The 20,999-nt window shown below is 53.1% G+C and overlaps 2 protein-coding genes across 2 annotated transcripts in view; one reads left to right on the top strand and one right to left on the bottom strand.

Annotated features, from left to right (window-relative positions):
- The first annotated feature begins 13,386 nt into the window (after positions 1 to 13,386).
- Positions 13,387 to 14,908, top strand: PHLDA2 (pleckstrin homology like domain family A member 2). Its single transcript, XM_075047058.1, has 2 exons — positions 13,387 to 13,914; positions 14,476 to 14,908. Exon 1 carries the CDS (start codon positions 13,478 to 13,480, stop codon positions 13,874 to 13,876), a length of 399 nt encoding a protein of 132 aa, XP_074903159.1. The 5' UTR covers positions 13,387 to 13,477; the 3' UTR covers positions 13,877 to 13,914; positions 14,476 to 14,908.
- Positions 14,909 to 16,464: 1,556 nt separating this feature from the next.
- SLC67A1 (solute carrier family 67 member 1) overlaps positions 16,465 to 20,999 on the bottom strand; it is a 62,594-nt gene continuing 58,059 nt past the window's right edge. Inside the window, exon 11 of the mRNA XM_075047057.1 lies at positions 16,465 to 16,676. Coding sequence (XP_074903158.1) covers positions 16,489 to 16,676 — 188 coding nt within the window. The 3' untranslated portion in view covers positions 16,465 to 16,488. The remainder of the gene's footprint in view (positions 16,677 to 20,999) is intronic.

Genomic DNA, 20,999 nt, shown 5'->3' with positions numbered 1-20,999 from the left:
GGCCCTGCACTTGTAGACTTGGTAGAGCCTCTTTGGCTGGAAGCTTCTTCGGTCACGGAGATGGCTTGGCTTGTGTTGGGATCTCCTGACCAAGGAGAAGAGGGGATGGAGCCCTCCCTCCCACCACCCTCAGCTTCATCTTGTGCCTTCTGGGGACCAGGAGTTTCAGTCCCTTTCCCCCAGCGAGGCCAAAGAGGCTGCAAATACCCTGTTTCATTTGGGACTGAACCCCCTGCGAACTCATTACTGTTATGGCTAGGGCCAGCAAACAAGGAGCGCTCTGACCGCGCACCCCCACCTCCCAGGGTAAGGTCAGCGCGGTCCCCAAAACCATGTGGCCGCTCCTGGCCCGGGCGAAGAGCTGCCGCCGGCTTTGAAGCATCCCTGAGAGATGGAGACCAAAAGGCAGAGCTGCAGTAGCCGTGCCAGCTCCAGCCCAGCAAGCCCCTGGCACGGGGCGGGGGCTCCTTGGCTGGACATGGGGAGTGCTGGCCCCCCCCCCAAGTCTCATTCTCCATCCCTCATCCCCCTGAGCATCCCTCCTCTGCTCTTGGCCCTGCCTGTGCGTGCGGAGGAGGAGGAGGAGGAGGCGGCAGCCTGGCCTCCCTTTCCCACCGCGGCGTGCGGCAGCCTCTCCCAGCACCCGGCCCGACCAGTACGCAGGGTTTGCTGGGTGCAAGGATCCCGCCAGCACCATTTCACCCGGCATCCGATTTCAAAGCCAGCCCTGATGAAGAAGTTGGGTGAAGGCAAAGCAAACAGACACCGTAATTGCGGTGTGCGCTTTCTCATCTCCGCGGCAAGTTGCAAAATGTGCCGCCTCCTCCCTTGTCAGCCGGGCTTTAATTGGCTTTAATGAAGAGGCAATTACATGATTTCAATTTTTAATTAAAGGGGGTGGCAGTGCAGGGGAGGGGGGGACCGGCCCCCTTCGAGCGTGTCGGTGGCACCATGGGAGATGCCTGGGCATGGTGTGCAGTAGGGTTTGGGGGGGGGTCCCCCCATCATCCCCCTGGGCTGGCAGGGCTTTGTGGGGGGCTCTGGGATGACTGGCAGGAACAGATCGAAGCCGGCTGCCTCCTGGCCACACTGGCGGCACTTTCGGATCCTGCCCCGCACCCCTAGGCAAGCTGCAATCGGCTTTTTTGGTGTCAGAGCCAGCACATCAAAGGGGCGGCGAACAGCTTAAAAAAACCCCAAACCCCCAAAAGCCCTCCGAAGCCAAACCAAGCCTTCCCCACACACGGCACCAGCCAGAACCACCTCCTGGATCAAGTACTGGGTGGTTGTTGGGAGGGGGAGGAGCTGCTGGGGCGGGATGAGTGAAAGCTAAAGCAGAGCCACAATTAGAAGCCCCCAAAGTAACTATTTTATTTTATTTTATTTTATTATCTATTCTATTCTATTCTAATTAGTGCCAAGCAGTAGGCAGCTGTCCTCTGATAGAGACGCCATCCCCGTGACCCAGCACAGCAAGCACCAAGGTGGGACTAACCCACCCAGCCCACATGTGCACTTCTCCTGTAGGTGCCACCTTGTCCATCTGTCCTAACGCGTGACCAGGGAGGGAAAAAAGGAGGCAGGTGGTAGAAATCTTCCTTGGGAAACAGTGATAATTGCAGGGGCTGAACTGCTGGCTTAGTCCCAGGATGCCTTTATGTTTTATTGCTCTCTCTGGCAGCTGGGAGGCCAGAGCTTTGGCCTCGACTCGGTCCCGTGCGCTGGGATGTCCTTCCTCCTTGTGTTTCAATGAAAGGTAATCGCTTTACGACTTCCTCCTGCCAGAGATAAAAAAATTATTAAGGAAAAAAAACCCGGCGGCTTTGTGGCTGTGCTGCGCCCTCGTCATTTCATCCGCCCCTGGCTGGCTCTGTGGACTTGCCCTCGGCTTGCAGGGGCAGGTAGCCCAGGGACCACCGAGCTGCCGGCCAGGCTGCCCACAGCCTGACTGGACGGCCAACGCACCGCCGGCCTGCGGAGCGCCAGCCCCAGGCAGGGAGGGAGCACTCAGAGGAGTGTAGCTCCAGGGAGGGGAAGGGGAAAAAAAAGGGGGAAAAAAAAAAAGGGAAAGGCGGCAAGGGCCAAGGTCTTTCTGTGCAATGACTGATTCACCTGCTCGGCAAATATAGCTGGGGCTGGATGGCAAGCTGCTGCGTGGGCAGGCTGAGTCACCCTGCTGCTGCCGACCGGCCGCCCCAGCCCGCGCCAGATGGAAGAACAAGGTTGCCTTTAACCGAAGAGAAGTGAAACCTGCTTTTTTAAACACCCAGATGGGAGCAACATGCAAGAGCTGGGACGGGTCCATCAGCCAGCAGCCTCCTCCCTTTGAAGGTCAGGGCTGAGATCCCACTCCAGGCTCCCTGCCAGCCCCCCACAAACCCAAACCTTCTCCCTGCCTTCCTGCTCCCTTTGCCCCAGGGTCCCAGATGCTCACCAAAAGCTCATCGGCCTCGATGCCCACAGCTATCATTGATCACAGCCTGGCTTTGCGGAGGGGGCTTTTTTGCAGTGACCAACAACATGTTGATCTCCCAGAGAAATGCAGTCCCACTCCCACAGGGACAGCTGCGCCCCCATCGCTGTTCCCAGGTTTCTCACCAGGTTAAGGCCTTTTCCCCTCTTCTCTCGTTGCTGCTGGATGAGAAATCACTTATGATTCAAGGTGACTTGCAGCAACTGCTTGTGGGGAATGAAAATAAAACCATCCTCCTGTATTTCAGGCTAGGGAGCAGAGTGGTCTGTGTCAGTGGTGTTGAGCAGCTGCCCTTCCCTTGGGGCAGCCCCCTCCTCCTCATCATCATCATCCTCATCCTCGTCCGTGCACGGCTATCACCTGTGGCCAGCGTGCTGGTATAGCCATGGAGGCAAGGGGCTCCCAGGCTCCTGCCTCGGCACCCCGTGTGCACAGTCCTGGTCTCTGTGCATATGCAATGTGTGTGTGCACAGAAATAAATAGCCTTTGGGAAAAGACATGGCTGTAAGAAACCTGGGGTGAAATATAAAATCTCCCCCCACTGCCCATTGTGGTGGCAGCACGGGGCAGTGATTCACCGGGCACACACCGTGCCTGGGAGGGTGTTTCTCCTCCGTGGCAACACAACACCCCACACCTCCCACAGGGCCGTGGTGCTCCCGAGCATCTCACCCCGACCTGGGGACCTCCCTTCCCTCTGCTGGAAAACACCCAAAGTCCCCAGCACCACACAGCTGGGCAGCATGTCCAGGTGTCCCCATTCCTGAACGGGGCAGCATGGGGATGAGCTGCCCCACTGCACTGGGACACCCAGAGATGCCTTTCAGGGGTTGGGAAAGTTGCAATGACTCCAGCCAGCCGAGATCTTGGTCATCTGGCGATGGCCTGTGGCATAAATAAGAGAGGATTTTTATTTTTAATTAATAATCATGGCAATGCAATTGCCTTTCAGTTCTGAGCAGGGGTGAAGCAAATTGTCCCGTGGCACTACTGTTATAGCCTGGCTTTACGCCGTGAGAGGAGCAGCAGAAGCAGTGATCGAGGTACCACAGGGCGATAAGTGATTGAATGATCGTGGCTAAAGGGGATTTCTGGGCGCAGGTGTGGCTGTGCTCCTCCTGCCCCTGGTCAACACTTGGGAGCTTTCCCATGGAAGAGGCAACCGGCCCTTGACGCATAAGTGAAGCAGGAGCAGCCATGAGTCACCGAAGATAAAGGTCAAGCTTTATCAGCCATGGGAGAGGCTGGGCTGGGTGCGCTGCAAAGAAATGTGCTCAGGGGGTAGCCAGAGCCAAAAAACACCCCAATGCCAGGGAGACCTCCGCCCAGGGCACCAACCCAAGGGATGCCGGGAGCGACCGCCCAGTTTTCTTCTTCCATTGCCTGTTTCCCAGCAGCGTCCGATGATGATGATGATGATGCTTTTTGGTGGTGCTGTGAGCCAAGCGGCACCAATAGGGTGGTTAAATAAGCCGTGGGTGGTGAAGCACCTGCACGGCTCCCCGCAGGGTGCTTGTCTGTTGTCATGCATTGCTGGAGTGGCCGCAGATAAGTAGGTAAGTCCTGTCCAGAAGGGAAGGGAATGAGTGGTCCTGGCAGCGGCCGGGCAAACAACGGGCACTGCCACATCCCTCCTCCATGGCCAGAGCAGGAGGAAGAAAGGAGATGGACGCCTTTCAATCAAACATTTCTCCTCCTGCCCTCACATAGCTTCACACTTCAGGGTCTTGTAAGAAAAGCTAAGGATAGGGAAGTACCTGTGTGAGCCTGAAGAGGCTTTTAGAAAGACCTTGGCAATGAAACCAGGCTGGTAGTGTCTGTGTCAGAAACTCCAGCATCGTCTGCCACTATTTTGGCCAAATGCATGATTTGCTATTTCTGGTCATTGGTTTCTTTTTCGCAAAGCACACATACTCACAGATGTGCATCTCCCTCCTGGAGCTGCCCTTCCTGTGGCCCCACCGGGCGCCTGCAGCCCACCACAGCTTTTGCTGGAGCCCCGGATCTCGCGGTTCTGGCCAAGGGTTTCCAGTTATGGGAAATGTGTCTGGCTCCCTGACTTTGACTCCTGCTCCAGTAAGGCTGGAAGAATGACTTAGTCATCCTGGCTGCCTGCCAAGGTATTTAACTCATTTTGCTCCATTTCGAGGTTATTTCCTGGCTCCAAAGGCTGGCTGGCCGGCAGGACTCAATACTTTAAATATCCAATGGTCAATAAATAGATCGAAGAAACAAGGAATTCAAAGCTTTATCCCCTCTGGTTACAACACCTGCAGAATAGCTTGGATAAACCCATCCTGGGGTGGTCTTTTCTCACAGAGGGGATCCCTTGTCTAGAGGACACCAGTAATTTGGGGTTAATAGCTAAGCTTTTATGATATTTGGCCCAGTGAGCACTCAACGATTACACCACAGTAAGGGGGTTTCTGTGTTTTAAGCTATTACGCACCATTGGAAGGGTTCCTGTAGTTTCAGCTCAATGAAAATAACTTTTCCCCCCACAGCTGTACCAGGCACTGGGATAGAGCCCCACTGAGCTGATGGAGGGCACGTGAAGGGGAAAGTGTGGGTGCCAGGCTCCTGAGGAAACCCCCGGGAAGGGGGGACAAAGCCACGTCCAGTAGCAGCGGGATGCCCTTGGCCTAGCGATACATTTCTGCTCTTTCCGATCCCCCGTGCGTGCCGTGGCTGCTTTGTCCCTGCTCATTGTGCAGGGACTTTTACCTGGGCTCTGGCTGCCTTGGCTCCAGGGAAATTTATTTTTGGCTTGTCCCCAGGGAGCAGAGCCCGGCCAAGGTTACGTGCTGAGTGCCCTCATTTCCTCCCCTTAACTGCCTCCCTGCTTTATCACAAACTTTCTCCTTTCATCTTTTTTTCCACTCGTAAAGGGTGCAGTCACTGGTGCCTCCAGCAGTACCCGCACAGGCTGCCCCTGGGCCACCAGGCTTGTGCCCATCTCCAAATGTGCTGGCTTTTACTCTCAGCACAAAACACGCAGAGGTTTCTGCAAACCCATTTCTCCCTGCCACCGAACCGTGCTTTTTTTAACAGAGCTGAAAAAAATCAAATCCTCAACATTTATGACTTAGGGTTTCCCTTTCCCACCTCCTGGTTCAGCCAAGCGGCATGGGGACTGTCAGGAGGAGAATAACGGCATCATTGATGCTCGCCCCAGCCCGCAGCCCAGCCCGAGTTACAGCAGGACAGCTGGGCTCGGCCCCAGGATCAAGGCTGGGACATGCCCTGAGCTACTTATTGCAAATATTTGTTGAGGTGGGGCCGGGTGTTTGAACATGAGACGGGCTGAGTAACTGGCAGGAAAAAAGAAAGTTTGGCTTTCATGTGTTAGCCCCAGCAGCAAATACTAACTTGGGCACTGTGGAGTAAGAGGGCTGCCGCTATCCCCCGCTGTGTGACCCAAAAGGCAAAGGACGGGTACAAATTGGGTGGCACCTGGAGTTTATACACACAAAATTCTGTGGCTCAGGGCTGTTGAACTCACCCCATACCCTTTTATCTGGTGGTTGGAGTGGGGAAATACCTCAGGGATGGGTTAGATTTGGGAAAGTCAAACAAAACTGGAAAAATACACATTGCTGATTCCCCTTCTCCTTTTTATCCCATGCTTTTAGGACTTTTTTTTTCTCTTCCATGGTTTCTGGGTTTCACTGATGCCCCTGAAGCTCATGCATGGAGAGTATTTTAGGGTTTTTAATCCACCATATCAGACACACATTTCCCTCCAGCCTCCCCATGCACTTCCAGTGAGGCAACATGCAATCCTCAGTTCCCACCGGCTGCACTGGTGGAGAGCTGGCCACGGGTGTGGGTTTAGTGGGGGGGAGCAGCAGGGTAATGGTAGCAGGTAAAGGTCACGGCAGCAGGAACATTGGCAAGGAGGCGGAAAGTCTCGGGAGAGGACAGCTGGCACCAAAACCTGCTTCCCTTCATACCTGCCACAGTGCAGTGTCCTGGCTTTGGAAAAAAATTTGGTGGCCGAAGGACAGTGTGAAACATGACATCAGTGCTACCGCCCGTCCTGTCACGCACGTCGGCTGCCCAGCAGGGAAAGGATGCTCTTCCCCCTCCAGCTCCTCCCCGCAGCCTGGCCCTGGCCACTTCTGGGAATGATGCACTGGAGGGTTTTGTTTGTGATGGCTCTCCAGCCCACCTGGAGACAGCAAACATCCCAAATCTGGACAGTACCATGACCTCATTTCTCCCCCAACTCCCTCAAGTTTGCTGATGTTGTGGTTAGGCGGTGCTGTGATGCCTTTCAGTGTTTACTCTTAAAGTTTACAAACTGTTAGTTCAGAGGAAAAACCTGGCAAAAAGCAGAAAGAAGGGCCAAGAGGATGTGCCAAGCAGGGAGCTCAATCATCCACCGCAGGACAGCCGGGACATGTGCCATGCTGAGGCCAGGCAGCACAGCGCAGTGATGCACTCAGACGTGATGCAGGACATCCCGCTCGTATGCCCTTGTCAGCACTGGACCTGCTGGAGTCTCCACACATAGAAAAAAATGGGAAAAAGATGGTTAAAAGCCACTTGACTGATCTCTGCAGATTTTGAAAGGGCAGGTTATCCAGAGCAGCGACCTTCAGTTCAGCGTGTGATGTCAGCATGTTACTACGAGGCCTGGCCCTTTATAATCTCCAGTAAATGTTATTGCTGTAGCACACCAGGGTAATAAAAGGCTGGCTGGTAGCAGACAGGCAATGTCAGGCTGAATGGCATGAGCTGTAATCACTGAAGACTTCATATACAAAGAGCACACCAGCATCAGTCAGGGCTGAGGTCTCAGACATTTATTACTGCTGTTGCAAAATGAAGATATCCCAAATATTTATCCCAACAGACTTGGTTTGGGAAAATGAACGCTTCAGATGGGGAACGTCCCGTCATTTTAAAATCATGAGCTGTAGCCTAAACCGTCTCCTGAACTCATTAGACATGAAAAAATGTTGACGGCATTCAAAGGGGCCAGTAAATAACCGCATAGTTCAGGGCAGTGCTTGGCAAGCCGCTAGTCTTCCCATGCTCGCAGCAGAAGTCTTTATTGAAGGGGAAGTACTGAGTCACCATGGGTCCCACAGCAGCCATGCGATGGGGCTCTCTCTTCCCTGCTGACATAAGACTCAAGGTATTCATGGATCCCTCTATGATGCTCAGCAAGCTGCTTCGTGAAGGTGATCATAAGAACAGGCTGTATCCAGGTCTGCCAGCATTTAGACAGCAGTCCTGGACCAAACCCAACCTGGTGGGTCAACACCCGCCTTGCCCACGTGAGGATGCATTCGGGCACCTCTGGGAACCAAGCTGTGCCCAGCTACACATGGACTTTGCAGCAACTTTCCACCTGTCGTAATTCTGCCATATGGGCTTGAAATCAGGCTGAGAGGCTCAAGAATATGTGTATTAGGTGGAGGACCAAAGCAGGGAACTGCATGACCAACAGCTCAAAAGACCAGGTAACACAAGCCTTTTTTTTCCTTTTTTTTTAGGTAACCAAACTAAACACCTACACAATGTCCGAGAGTGGGGAGCATACTACACGCATGGTCATGCCCAGGCTGCTAGGGAGAGACAGAGCAAACCAGCCCCCCCGCTAATCCTTAAGCCCAGTATTGAACTTAAGTGCCTGAAGTCCTCCTAAGCAGGTTTGAGCTGGCACATACATACCCACCCTTATTTGGCTGTCTCCTTCAGAGCACAACCAAGGACCAGTTTACTGGAAATGACATCTTTTTTCCCCAGCCCCTCACGCCTGCTCCATGACTGTCTGCAGCAGTTTGTGACATGTAATGGTAACACACTGAGTCAGTGGGATGAGACATTTCAAGCTGCTTAGGAAAAAAAGTCTTAGTCAGATAAATATTAGTAAATTGGGCAAGCAGAGCTACGTGATATTGCTGATTAATGCATGGCTTGCGTACAGTATGAAAAAATTCTCACAGATTGAGCAAAGATGCTTCCGCTGCTGTCCTTGTTTAAATTAACCCAAAAGCTCCAGCCTTGCTGTGTTTCATTTGTGGTAATCATTAAACAACCAATCTCGGTGGCCTTCATCTCCCTGGCTGAGACCTTTCTAAGCGAACTGCCCCTATGAGAAGAGCTGCTTCACCTGAACTTGGCCATCTTGGCGTGAAGTACGTGAGCTCCCTCTGTGCTCATGGAAAGACCTGAACACCCCAAAGTGAGATCGAGCCCCCTCACAGGGTGTCTTTACCTTGGGCAGATGCCCCTGATGGGCTACATGTCCCTCCAGGAGGTCCCACCTGCAGAGGGACGGGCACCCACCACCTGACCAGTGGGGCTTGAGGGGGACCCAATGGTTCCAGTTTGTCCCAGGACATTTGTGAAGGAGAAGAATAATAAGGAACTATAACAAAAAACTTTTCAGAGGTCTTCTGGAATAGTCTAATAAAAACCCCCAAACATTTTAATGAGTGTAAAAATGTGAAAAAATATGTGAAGAGCATGAAAAAAAGCATTGCTCCTCACAACCTTTCTGCAGTAGCAACCCACACCCTTCGGTTACAGCTATTTAGTGGGGTTTTGAGTACAAGTTTCCTAGGAGACCTGGTGGTCACTATACTGAGCTCTAGCCGTACGTGCCTGTGGATACAGCTAGGCCCTAATACAAACTTGGAGGGCAACAATTTACAATGCAAGAGCATATGTTTCTCTGTTACTAATCGACTTCAGCTGGCAGGATTACAATGTCAATCCTGTAAACTAGCTTTTTTCCCTACAGATGTCTTGTTTAAATCATTATAATAGAAGAAGTTATACGGCCTTGAGTCTCCACTTCCCTCTGCCGCCGAGATGCCAGTGTAACTTAAGGTGCTTCTACAGGGACAGACTGTTCAGAGAGGAGATGCACACCTTCCGGATTACAGAGCGGCAATGGGAATAAAAACATGATGGCAGCAGGAACGCTGGTACCCTGAAATATAAGGGCGATAGCTGCAGCATGAGCTTCTGCACCTCTTGCGAGGCAGATGCGATGTTGGGGCCAGCCAGAGACCTTGGCAGTCTAAAGGCATTGCTAAATATCACAGGAAAGCTAGCAGGTCCTGCCTATGGGCATGTGGGGAGAGCTGCAGAGGAAGTAAATCCCCCAAAGCCCATTTTTTTGCCTTTTTCCTCAGTGTGAGCCCTACCCATCCTCAGTCTTGACCTCAGACCGTGGGCTGCTCCTGGAAAGGCGCCTGCGTGGCTGCTGTGCTGTGTTACCATGACTCACGTAGCTAAGGCAACCCTATGTTGCCAGCAGCAGGGTATATGATGCCTCAGACTCTGAAATGATGATCGAATCCCTTCTCTGGAGCAGGTGCTCACTTAAGGGACATGTGCCGTGGCAGAGCCAGTGACCCAGCCTGCAAAAGCTGGCACCACCAGCCCATCCACCACGGCCGAGCGCAGCCACCCTGTCCCACACTTGTAGAAATAAAATCCCTGTACACAACGCACACGTGCATGTACAAGCATCCCCCCACAGCGACCCAATGCTATTCCCGTCACCTGGGAGAGGGCTGAAACAACACTTTCATGCCAAATAGCCACGTAGGCTTTTAAAAATGCCCTTACTAGAACAGAAATTGCTTTGGGGCGAAGCAGAAGGTGGTACCGACATCCGCGGTGAGTGTGGGAAGGGGGAGGTGGCCACGTGGGATGAGGCCCCAGTGAATGTGTATCAGTGCATTTCCCATCACCTCCCCCTGGTAAACACTCCCCATTGTGTTATTTTTCCTGTCTTTCTAAGACGAGAGACAAATTCCTAAATTTTCAAATTCCTGCAGATTTCTTGTATGCAGGGGGTAACGAAAGGCTGGTGCCTGACGAACTTTTTTAATGGCAGCCATGGTAGTGGTATTTGGGAGCTCACACACTGCTGAGGCATGGTGATGTGGTGGGTTGCAAGAAAAAAAAAATCTCTTTTGCTCTCGCTGGTAACACAACTAAACGAACCAAACCCGAACTAATGGCAGTGACAGGTTTCACCCAGCCGCCAGCCCCAGCTTGGACAGAGACAGCAGCAGTCACCTGAACTGCAATCATCCAGAGCTCCTATTAGCTAAAGCTGGGTCATGGCCCTTAATTATCAAAGCCACCCACTACCTACACGTACTCAAACCGCCCTGTGACATTCGTCCCAAGCTTGTCCCAAGCTTTGGTGTCAGGGTACGGCACAGGACCGCATCGCATCTCTTACCCCTCTCCTCCAGCACACTGGAGATGAAATTAGCACTCTGCTGTCAGCTCCTCACCTAAGTTATTAACCCTCATTATTCAAAAAATAAGGCAATATACATATTTTTTCTTTTTCCAAGCAAGGCCAGTGCTATATACTTGTAACAATCATGACCAGCTACCACGGCATGCACTAGCATTAGGGCTGTGCTACTTGTAAGCAATTGCCACGTTTCCCAGGTCAGATTGCTCCGAGCTCCTTGAAGCTCTCAGTTCTTTCCCAAGACATATTCCCGTAGGAGATTGCCCATGATTCGACTTTGCTGCCCACTTTGGGTTCAGTTAGAGTCACCTTTGCTTTCTGTCTCAGTAAATGGGTTTTAAAACCTACTTTATGGAATTTTTGCACGGTCACAATGCCAGAGACCTAAAATTATGGTATCTTAATGCCCTGGACTTTCCTTTTATGTGGTTATTGACCTAACAAGCCCATGCTATGTAAAAAAGTGGACCCCTCCTACCATGAACATACATTGGAAACTAAGGTCCCAGTTCTGCAAGAACCTAGCTTTTTCTACACTGTGAACAATTTTTTTTCACATTTTTTTCCCAAAAATCTTTTATTTTTCTAGCAGTTTTCTAATTTGGCCAGTGCTAAGACAAGTTGACTGTGGTGACAGCTGTGGGAGGCTTTGAATTTTGCAAAATGATGGATAAATGCATAAGAAAAAGCACTCAGATGAAAGCAAAAGCGGAAAGAGAGAGACCAAAGCAGGCTGCTGACCCCGCATCCACACATGCGAGTTTCATTTAAAAGCGAATTCAGGTTTTTTTACCGGACCTTTTGAAGCAAGGTGTGCACAAACATGCCAAGTCCTGCAGCCTTTCCACACCGGGAGCCTTCCTCCAGATGTTCCTTGTATGCTCCTGAGTTGCTGCTTTGTTTTTTTCCTCTTTTTGAAGTGGTGTCCCATTTCCTGTGCACAAAGACCATTCCCTGTTGTATTTTGGAGCCCAATTAAAAATATCGTAATTATTTTTGCTTAAGATCCAGCTCTGCTCCTGGCTGGCTCCAGCTCCCTTATTCTTATGGGGCCTTTTGGGCAGGAACTTGTTTTACAGAGCAGACCAGCATTTGTCCAGAAAATGTAGACGTGCAGCCTAATTGTAAGACAATGTGGGCTGTTCCCCTCACTGAAACAAACTACATCTCACTAAAAAGTGAGATATAGCGTTGGCTTTCAGGGAGAAGCCTGCAGCTTTTCATATGCCAGGACACAGCTACGTGTCTGGTTTGCAGCCGGTCCCCCACCCCACGGGCAGTGATGGCCAGCATGGTCTTCCCAGCGCGGTGCCCACCTCATCCCACCCTGAGCAGCTCAGCCAAACCATTCCCGGCTCATTCATCAACCCCGAGAGCATCGCACAGCCCCCACCTTTGTCCTGGCCCTCTCCACAGATGTGCACGCTGCTGTGAATTACCAAAGCATGGCCATATACTCCAGCCGATGAGTGATTTGCAGCGGAAATGGGTTTGGCTGTAGCTCTGATTTGTTCCTGGGAATGGGCTTCTGACCCTGCTGAAGTCCCCGGGAACGCTGCCAAGCTCTTCAAAGGGGCCAGGCCTTGTTTTGTAAGCTCACCTCTGAGGTTTGGCTTGCAAACACCTATGGAGGGGTCGGTCATCCAAGAAAGATGATGGAGGGGAACAGGGCTCAAAGTCCAAAGGGTGATGCTGCACAAAGAACGTAGCTAAGCAAATACTGCTTTAGAAACAGCGTGAATAAGTTCATTAGGTGCAGCCCTGCCTGCCCTCGGCTGCAGCATCGAGGCAATGGCTGGGAAGCTGGGTCAGCCTTGTGTCAACTGCCGTAAAAGGGTGACAAAATGAGGAAGGGACCGCAGGCTTGCATGGGCTTCTTAGCACCTCCAGCCGCCACGGCCTTTACTGAATTCCCCATGGCGCTGGGCACCGGCCAGACTATAACGAACTGTGGTGCCTTCCCTGGGAGGAGAGAGTGGGCTGGGGGGAAGAAAACGGGGTAAATCCAATGATTGGGGGGATGACAAAAAAGATAAGGGTGAGCAGCGTTAACGCCAAGCTGGCGAGGTGGGGTGCCCTGAGGAAAGGATGCAGGGAGGGCTGATGGCGATGGTGCAGAGCCGGTTGGATGAGGGGCCTCGGATGAAGCCGGTGGGCTTGGCCAGGTCCCAGGTGACCAGGGCCTGGGGCTCACACCGGGTGCCCACGGGAGATGGCAGTGGCCCACCACGGGTGGGGCTGGGACCCCTTGGTGGGGATGGTGCCGGGCCAGACTCAACGTGGCCGAGACGCCCGGTTCCAGGACCGCAGGACCGCGGTTTTGGGAGCCTCCCGTCCCCCTGAGAAACGGCCGGCAGTGCTCCGGGGGGCAAGCTGGGGGTGCCTCAGCTCGCCGCGGGGGCTACCCCTGCTGGGCAGAGGAAACACACGGGGGGACGGGGGGGGGGGCAGAAGCGGGGTCCCCTCGCCGGGTGGCCGCCGAGGCGGGGCAGCACCCAGCACCCTCCGGGCCCCCCCCGCTGCCCGGCGCCGCGGGGCGGGGAGCGCGGCCCGGGGGGGCGGGCGGGAGGCGGGGCGGCGAGGGGGCGGCGGGCCGGGCTCCCCGGGGGAGGCACCGGAAGGCGCCCGGCGCTGATTCATTGCAATAAATTGTTCCCGTCGCGGCGAGGCTCGGTCATCGCCGCCCCAGCCGCAGCCGCAGCCGGAGCCGGAGCCGGAGCCGGAGCAGGAGCAGGAGCAGGAGCCGCAGCCGGCGGGGAGGGAGGATGAAGATGCAAGCCGAGGTGATCCGCGAGGGCGAGCTGGAGAAGCGGAGCGACAGCCTTTTCCAGCTGTGGAAGAAGAAGCTGGTGGTGCTGACCAAGGACAGCCTCAGCCTCTTCCCCGACGGGCACAAGCGGGCCAAGGGCAAGGAGCTGGGCTTCGGCTCCATCCTCAAGGTGGACTGCGTGGAGCGCACGGGCAAGTACATCTACTTCACCATCGTCACCAAGGACCGCAAGGAGATTGACTTTCGGTGCCCGGACCAGAGCTGCTGGAACGCCTCCATCACCATGGCCCTCATCGACTTCCAGAACAAGCGGGCCATCCAGGACTTCAAGAGCCGCCAGGAGATGGAGCAGGCGGCGGGCGCCCAGGAGCGGCGGCTGGCCCGGGCGCCCTGAGCCGCCGCCGCCCCCCGCCCCGGCCGGCCCGGCCCCAGGTGAGCCCCCCCCCGCCGCCCCGGCTCCGAATTCGGGCGTTCCTTCCTTCTGGAGGGCCTGTCGCCTCCCCGCTCCCCCGCCCGCCGCGGGAAATCGGAAGGGCCCTGGGGGTCCCCCCGCCCCGCTCGCCCCCGTTTTCTGGCCGGAGGGACCCCCCCGCAGCCCCCGCTCGCCCCCTTTTCTGGCCGGAGGGACCCCGCGGCCCCCCCCGCCTCCTCCGGTCCGGCTCGCTGCCGGCCCGCACCCCGAAACCGGGCCGAGCTGCCCGGCCGCTTCAGCGCAGGAGCTTTTGGGGCTCGCTCCCCCTTTCCCCAGGCATCGCTGGGAATTTCTGGTGGGAGCCGGGCTCCTGCAGGGCGCCGAGAAGTACGGCTGCGTTGGGGGGGGGAATAAGAAATGGCACTTGGCAGCGCTTTCCTTACACAATTTGCTAAAAATACGTTATCTGTGAAAATCAGTGCTGAACACTTAGTCTCCCTTTAAAGCCCCCCCCCCTTTTTTTTTTTCCCACCCCGCTGTCCTGTTCGTTTAACTAACCTGCTTTCTCTTGCTGCCTTTAGAGCATACCACTGGATGATAAACCAGATCAAGTGTCTTGGACTGAAATGGGACAGGGTACCAATGAAGGAAAGCAAAGAAGAGAGCCGGAAGCAGCTTGGTTTTCTCCAAGCCCGTTGAGGCTGCTGAGCAAAGAGCCCTGAGCTTTGCCTGAGATGCATTTAAAGAAAAACCAAAGACTTTCGTAAAGGACTTCTAGTGAAGCGTCCACGTGTTTTGAGTGGCACAGCTTTGCGAACGATTATCTTCTATTTATGAGACGCGAGGAAGATTCAACACTGACTGGTGTTAAACACAATTTAAATTATTTGTAGTATCTATATTTGTATTTATTTTGATGAATGTCTTTCAGCAGTTACTGGTCTTAATATTGCTTTTGCATTAATATGTCCATTCCAAATAAATTACTTGAAATGTTCACTTTTTATTACTATACTGTGGGCTGGAGTAACTTTTGTTGGCGCATGTTTGTGGAGCGGGCAGTGGTATAGTGGCTTAAAAAGAGTGGGCAAGCTCAGCTTTTTGGTGCCCTGGACTGGGCAGTGGGAGGTGGAGAAAGCCCAGATAACCCATTTGCGTTTGACCTCCTCTCCCAACCAGGGAGGGAAAGTGTGTTGAGGTCCAATTCTGGTCAGTGGTGGAGATAGATGGAAAAGCCTACCACAGCTTGGATAAGTGTTCCTTTTGAAGCGCTTTCCCATATAATCGAGTAATGGTGGCTACAGAAGGCGCAAGAGCTCCCTGCAACAATAAAATGCTGCTGTTTGCTAATGCCTCGCGTCCTCTCCCTGGCCCCCATAGTTTAGTGCTGTGCTAAGGCAGAAAACTGGATTCTTGATTTCCAAATAACACAGCACTGGCGCTCCATGGGATTCCTCAGCTTTGCAGCAAAGCAAGCTGAACTCCTTGCTCTCTCTTCTTCTTCTACCTCTGCAGTCTCTAGATCGAGTTAAATTTCTACAGGATTACTGGGAAGAACAGAGATGGTCTTTTTTCCTATAGTACTCGGACCAAGAAACTTGGAGAACAGAGCAGCTAATTTTTTGGATAAAAATACTGAAGTTTTGTCTTGTGAGGCTCAATTACCACTAACTAACCTGGGCTTCCTCGAGAGCAAAGCTGCGGCACACAACTCGGCTCCAGCAGTCAGGACTATGAGCTTAGCAGGCAAAGTACTCGCTACTAATGCTCCAAACTTGGTAATTTCAATCAGGTAATTTCCCCCTCCCATTATCAGTGCAATTCTTGCAGGAGACTTTGTACTAGACGAAGTTGCAAAGTACGTAATTACAAGCAGCCTGTAGTAAGAGCAAGAGAGACCCAGTACAGGAGGAAAAAAAAGAAACCAAAACTGGAAGGAGGGTTGGCCCTCGTTTCTGGACGCGGCAGGGAGACTCTGGCACTGCAGCATGCTACAGTGGGGCTTTGCATCCTCCTTGCATGCTGCTGGCAGCTATGCTGCTGCCCACCAGGCTCATCCAGAGGCAGGGTTGCACATGATTGAGCTGTGGATATAGCAAATCTTTCACCACAGCGTTTGAAAGTTTTTGACCTCGATCCCCCTCTAGCACAAGAACGCCAGAGGTACATTTAATGTAGCAAAATGACACTTAAAAGCAGGTGTGGTTTACCCTGATTTTTCTTGGTACTGTTGTGGGGCGGGGGGGTGGTGGTGAAATAGAAGGCCAAACCGGAGCAGAGGCACCGGCTCCGTAGTTTCAGTGAATCCAAGCAGGAATGCTGACTGACAACAGCTGAGGATCTGGAATGATTGCCTGCAATGACAGCCACTGCTGCTGGGGGGGGACCTGATAGCTCCCGGCATCCCAAGGCCACCAGTTGCTCCAGCGTGGCTTTGCAAACCGATCTGTCCCGTACTCTAGATGCAAATATTGATGAAATGCAGGTGCTGTTCAAACAGTTTTATTCCAGGTTTATGGAATAAAAAAAAAAAAACCTCAAGAACATCTTTATTTCTATGGAAAAAGTAAGGGGGTTACTTTCTTGCAACTGAATTACTGGCTTTTCATCTCTCTCAGTGGGATTTTACTCTTTAAGAGGTAAACAAACAAACCTATGTTGACAATTAGCTGTAAATAGCCAAAGGAGGAGACTCCAAAGTGTTTGTATAAAACTCCACCGATGGTTGGGCCCACCGTCTGGGTCAAGGGCTGCACCGAGGCGCAAATCCCAAGCATGGTACCTAAGAGAGAAGGCAGAGACACACAGATGTTAGGGTGAGAGCAGGTCTTGGGATGGAAAAGAGTATAAGAGCATGTGGGATCCCCTTCATTCCTGATGGTATTCCCCCACTGTAGTAGCAAATCACTTCAAATAATCTCTTGCATTAATTTATAGAGGTCCAATTAGGGTTTGTTAAGGCTAAGGACTCCTGGAGGGACTAGTTTCCACCACAAGCTCTTCACTGAGTGGTCTGGATAACCGTAACGCTGCCTGAAAGGCAAGCTGGTGCTCACCACTGCCTTCACCAGGGTCCAGGGATGCCTTTGGCCCCAGAAGATGCTTCTGAATGTCGCACCCAACAGGGCTGCTAACTACTGCATGGCATTAGGGATGGAGAGGTAATTTCTAGGGTCATGTTTGAGAGTTCCAAGAAAATCACACAGATTCTTCCAATATCATAATTACCTGAGACGTCCCTGTTCCACCTGAGCTGCTATGGCCATTTATTCTCTACTGTGGGACAGAGGAATAGCTTTCGAGGGCTTAGCAGCAGCGAGAAGCTTAGGTCTAACTAGGCCTTTAAGAATAAATAAATAAAACCACAGATAAAGCCTGAACCCCCTTGAGATACTCCCTCCCCCCCCCTTTTGCAAAAAGAACGGATATTTCAATTTGGATGGAAATGCAAGCCCTTTGCCCGGTTGGGCTGGTTCCCTCTCCAGCAGCTTCTCCATTTGCATCATTAACAGGAACCCAGCGGACAGGGAAGCACCTCCAGTTTGGCAAAGGCAGGGGTTTTTTCCACGCGCAGACGGATGGCCAGGACGTCCCACGGGATGCAAAGCTGGCCCCCATGCACCCACCACGCTCTTTGCCCTGCGGTCTTCGAGCTATCACACTCGGGGAGCAGAAAATAGCCGGCCAGCGAGAAAATCATTAGCCCCCAACGCTGGGAGGAAGGGCAGGCTGGCAGTATATACAAGAAACTTGTGCCCTGCTCTGAAATAACATTTGCAATTATTTTTCTTACTATCAGTATGATTATTTGGGCTGTTGGCATCAATTTTTCCACCAAGGCACGTGTTGAGGCATTGTGACCGCACAAGACCAACAGTGTCTGGGAAGGATAAGGAGGATGCTGTCCCGCATGTAAGAAGATGTGGAGCCGAGTGCGATATTTAACGTGGGTAGCCACAGGGAAATGATGCCCGGCTTCGAGAGAGAAGAGGCAGCCAGGTGTTCACGTAATGCTGGCCAGCAACCGCTGGGCTTTTATCAGCATGCTTAAAATACTTGTGCAATGAGCCCAAGCCGAGGGCGTAGCCGTGCGGAGAGGGAAATCTCCCAGGAAGCGCAGCCGAGCGCTCCTCCCGCGCATGGGAACACAAAGGCGATGGGTGGGACCTCGCCTTGACCCTTTGCCAATGGGAACCATCCCACAACCACCAAACTTTCTGGGCAGGTTTTGCAATTATTTTTTCCCCTCTAGGTATTTGAATTAAACTAATTACTACGTACAACTGCCAAACTGGCTCTTATGATTGAGGAGGCACTTTTTTCCTTTCCTTTTTTTTTTTTCTGGAGCAGAAATCAATCCTCTTAAAAGGCCAGGCTCTCCCTCTGCACTTCTCCAACATGTTGCTGAGAAAGATAATTTCTCTTTAATGGGCTTAAATTAGATCCCTCGTGTCAGACGCCCTCGAGCTTTGGGACATTGTAAATCTCAGCTCTGCAGTGTGGCCCTAGCTCTGTTGCAAAGCTGCGCATGTGATGGATCTCATTTAAGGCAAGAGCTTTAACTGGGACAAGTCATCACATCAACAGAAAAATTCCCACGTCACTTTGCGCAGCTCTGCCAACGCACATGCTCACCTTCTTCATCACGGCTATCCTACTTTCTGCACCTTCCCTGCCCTTTTTTCTCCCTCCCTGGCTTTCCTCCCCCCTTTTCCCAAACCTGGCATGACCTGACCTGGCCGGGAGTCCATCCTGCCCTCCTGCCCCAGCCCGCCTCCCCTCCCGCAGGTTTCAGGGTTGGGTGCTGGCAGCTCCCCAAGCCGGGCGGCTCCATCCCTCCTCCCACCCTCCGCTGTGCTGGGTGCCCTGGCTCGCTCTCCTTTCCAGCTCACATCCTGTTGCCGCGCTCAGATGATGGTGCTGGCCCAGATCAGCCACACGCCCATGGGGCAATCGCGGGGCCTAATTTAATGATTAAGTCATCACTGCCAGCGGCTGCCTTCGAACCAGCAAAGCCTGAGCAAAGCTGGGGGGTTCAATGTTCCGAGCCCTGTCTGGCTGCAAGCTCTCCTCCTCCTAAGGTTTTGCGTCTGACGTGCAAACAAAATCACAAAACTTGGGCCCGTTATGCAGGGAGGCTCTGCCGGGCTTCCTCCCTCCCTCCTGTGAGGGTGGGGGGCTCTGTGCAGAAACAAGACCTCCATTCTCCGGGAGGGACCGGCGTTGACAAGGAGTGCTTGTCCGGATGCAAGTCCCCCTGGGCTGGGGGCTGCCCTCCCACCAGCTTGCACGCCCAGCTGAACAGCACGTGCACGTGGGGCAGAATTTTTCCCTTCCTGCCTTTGAAGATGAGGAGAGGGGAAAAAAAATATCAAAGGGAAACGAATGAAATCATTTCCGCTATCTGTGCTTCAGTGCAAAGCCCCAGCCAGAAGCAAAGAGCAAGTGGCAAACTCATCAGCTTCGGTAGGAAGCGACCTTGGATCGGTCCTGAAAGCAGGATGATGGATGCAAGGGATGGGGCCATTCTACGTCCCACCGTTCCCTTTCCGAGGCACCTATTTAAAAGGCAAGGATGGTGACTCAGTGTCTAGCAAGGGCGGACAGGTTATCCTCCTGCAACGCCCCATCCGTTCCAGCCCTGCGAGGAGGCAGACACCTGAGCTCAGCCCAAACTCCAGCTCCTCAGAAAGCCTGTCCCTGGCCCAAAGAAAAAAACCTCCATGGGCTCTGCTGGCCCAAGGCTGGCAAAAACATCAGGAAAAGACAGCAGCAAGGCTCAAAAGTGATGTTTCCAAAGGCAAGTTCTCAATCTGTGATTTCCTTGCATTAACGAAAACTTGTTCCAAGCTAGCGCTCAGGTTTTTGATGCAGTGACAGAGAGGCTTTTTCATAAAGCCACATTTCCAGGCTTTTAGAAAAGTGGGGCTTTCTAACGTGCCACCAAAATGCTCACTTTGCAAAGCCGGTCTTGGGCTTGCATGGGAAGGAGCAGCCTTTTAGCTGCTGTACGGGTGGAGCAGCCGTGGCGGGGTGCCACCCACGGCCAGAAACGGATGGCAGGCATTTTAATAGCCACGTTTCTCTGCGAGACACCCACGCTGTCACTGCTGCAGCTGCTGTGGAGAGGCAGCTCGCCGGCTCTGCTGCGTCAGGCATTCCTGCCTTCGCCCTGGCCCCTGCCCGAGTGCCTCCAAAACAAGCACAAAACCATCAGATGCCTCTTCCCTCGGAAACATTGCAAGGACAAAGCACGGTTTGAAAGGTGAGGGCCAGGCGGGAGTGGCGGAGACAGGGTTTTCCCCCAGCGTCGTAATCCTCCGTGCCAGTAGCATCCCTCCTTGGTATGCCCAGTTTCCAGCCAGCTGTAACTCTGTAATTTGTAGTAGCACTTGGCTACATCAGCCCAGGACGGATGGGCAGGAGAAAGCCCCGGGCAGCCCATGGTTCCCCCAACGTCCCGCAACCCCCGCCTGACCATCTGCACCACCCCGTGGGCTGCCTCTGTCGTGCCCTGCCGTCCTGCCCTGCCACGGGGGGACCGTCCATCCCGCCGAGGCGCACGCTGACCTAACAACATACGCAAGCGGGGAGCAGAGTGAGGCAACTAAACCCATTTTCCTCTCTGAGCGAAGCCTGCGTCCGGGCTTTAAAAGCCAAGCAATGCTCTGATTTTCCTCACAAAGCCCCTTTGAGAAGAGACTGGATGGATTCCAGCTTGGCTGTATGTCCCCAAGCCGCTTGGTGCCCTTCCCCCCTGGCTCTCCCTCCTCGCATGAACATCATTCCAACTCATGAAACAGCAGATTTTCTTCCCGGCCGAGCGGAGGGACTGAGACATCCCCAGTCCTCACCTCCCTGGGAACTAAAAGTGGTCCACCCAGGTAGAAGTATATCGCACTCAGAAATCACAGGCTCCCAGCATTTTTAGGAGATGTGGTGGTCAGCTCTACAAATAAACTGCTAAAGTGACATTTAGAAAAGCTCTTCATCCAGAAGCATCTCAAAAGTGCTTTATAAACTTCACTAATGGGCTGTGCAAACTATAGCTCCGATTCTCAGTAGGGTCTGTGCAGAGGTATCTGCTCAGATGGCTGTTAGGGAA

The sequence above is a fragment of the Buteo buteo genome, chromosome 16, assembly GCF_964188355.1.
Source record: "Buteo buteo chromosome 16, bButBut1.hap1.1, whole genome shotgun sequence".
Lineage (NCBI taxonomy): Eukaryota > Metazoa > Chordata > Aves > Accipitriformes > Accipitridae > Buteo > Buteo buteo.
Note: the sequence above shows the minus strand (reverse complement) of the source record. Positions and strands in the feature narration are given on the sequence as shown.

What these genes read in the sequence shown, in the direction of transcription:
- PHLDA2 (XM_075047058.1), top strand. Translation starts at nt 13,478, where the DNA reads ATGAAGATGCAAGCCGAGGTGATCCGCGAGGGCGAGCTGGAGAAGCGG.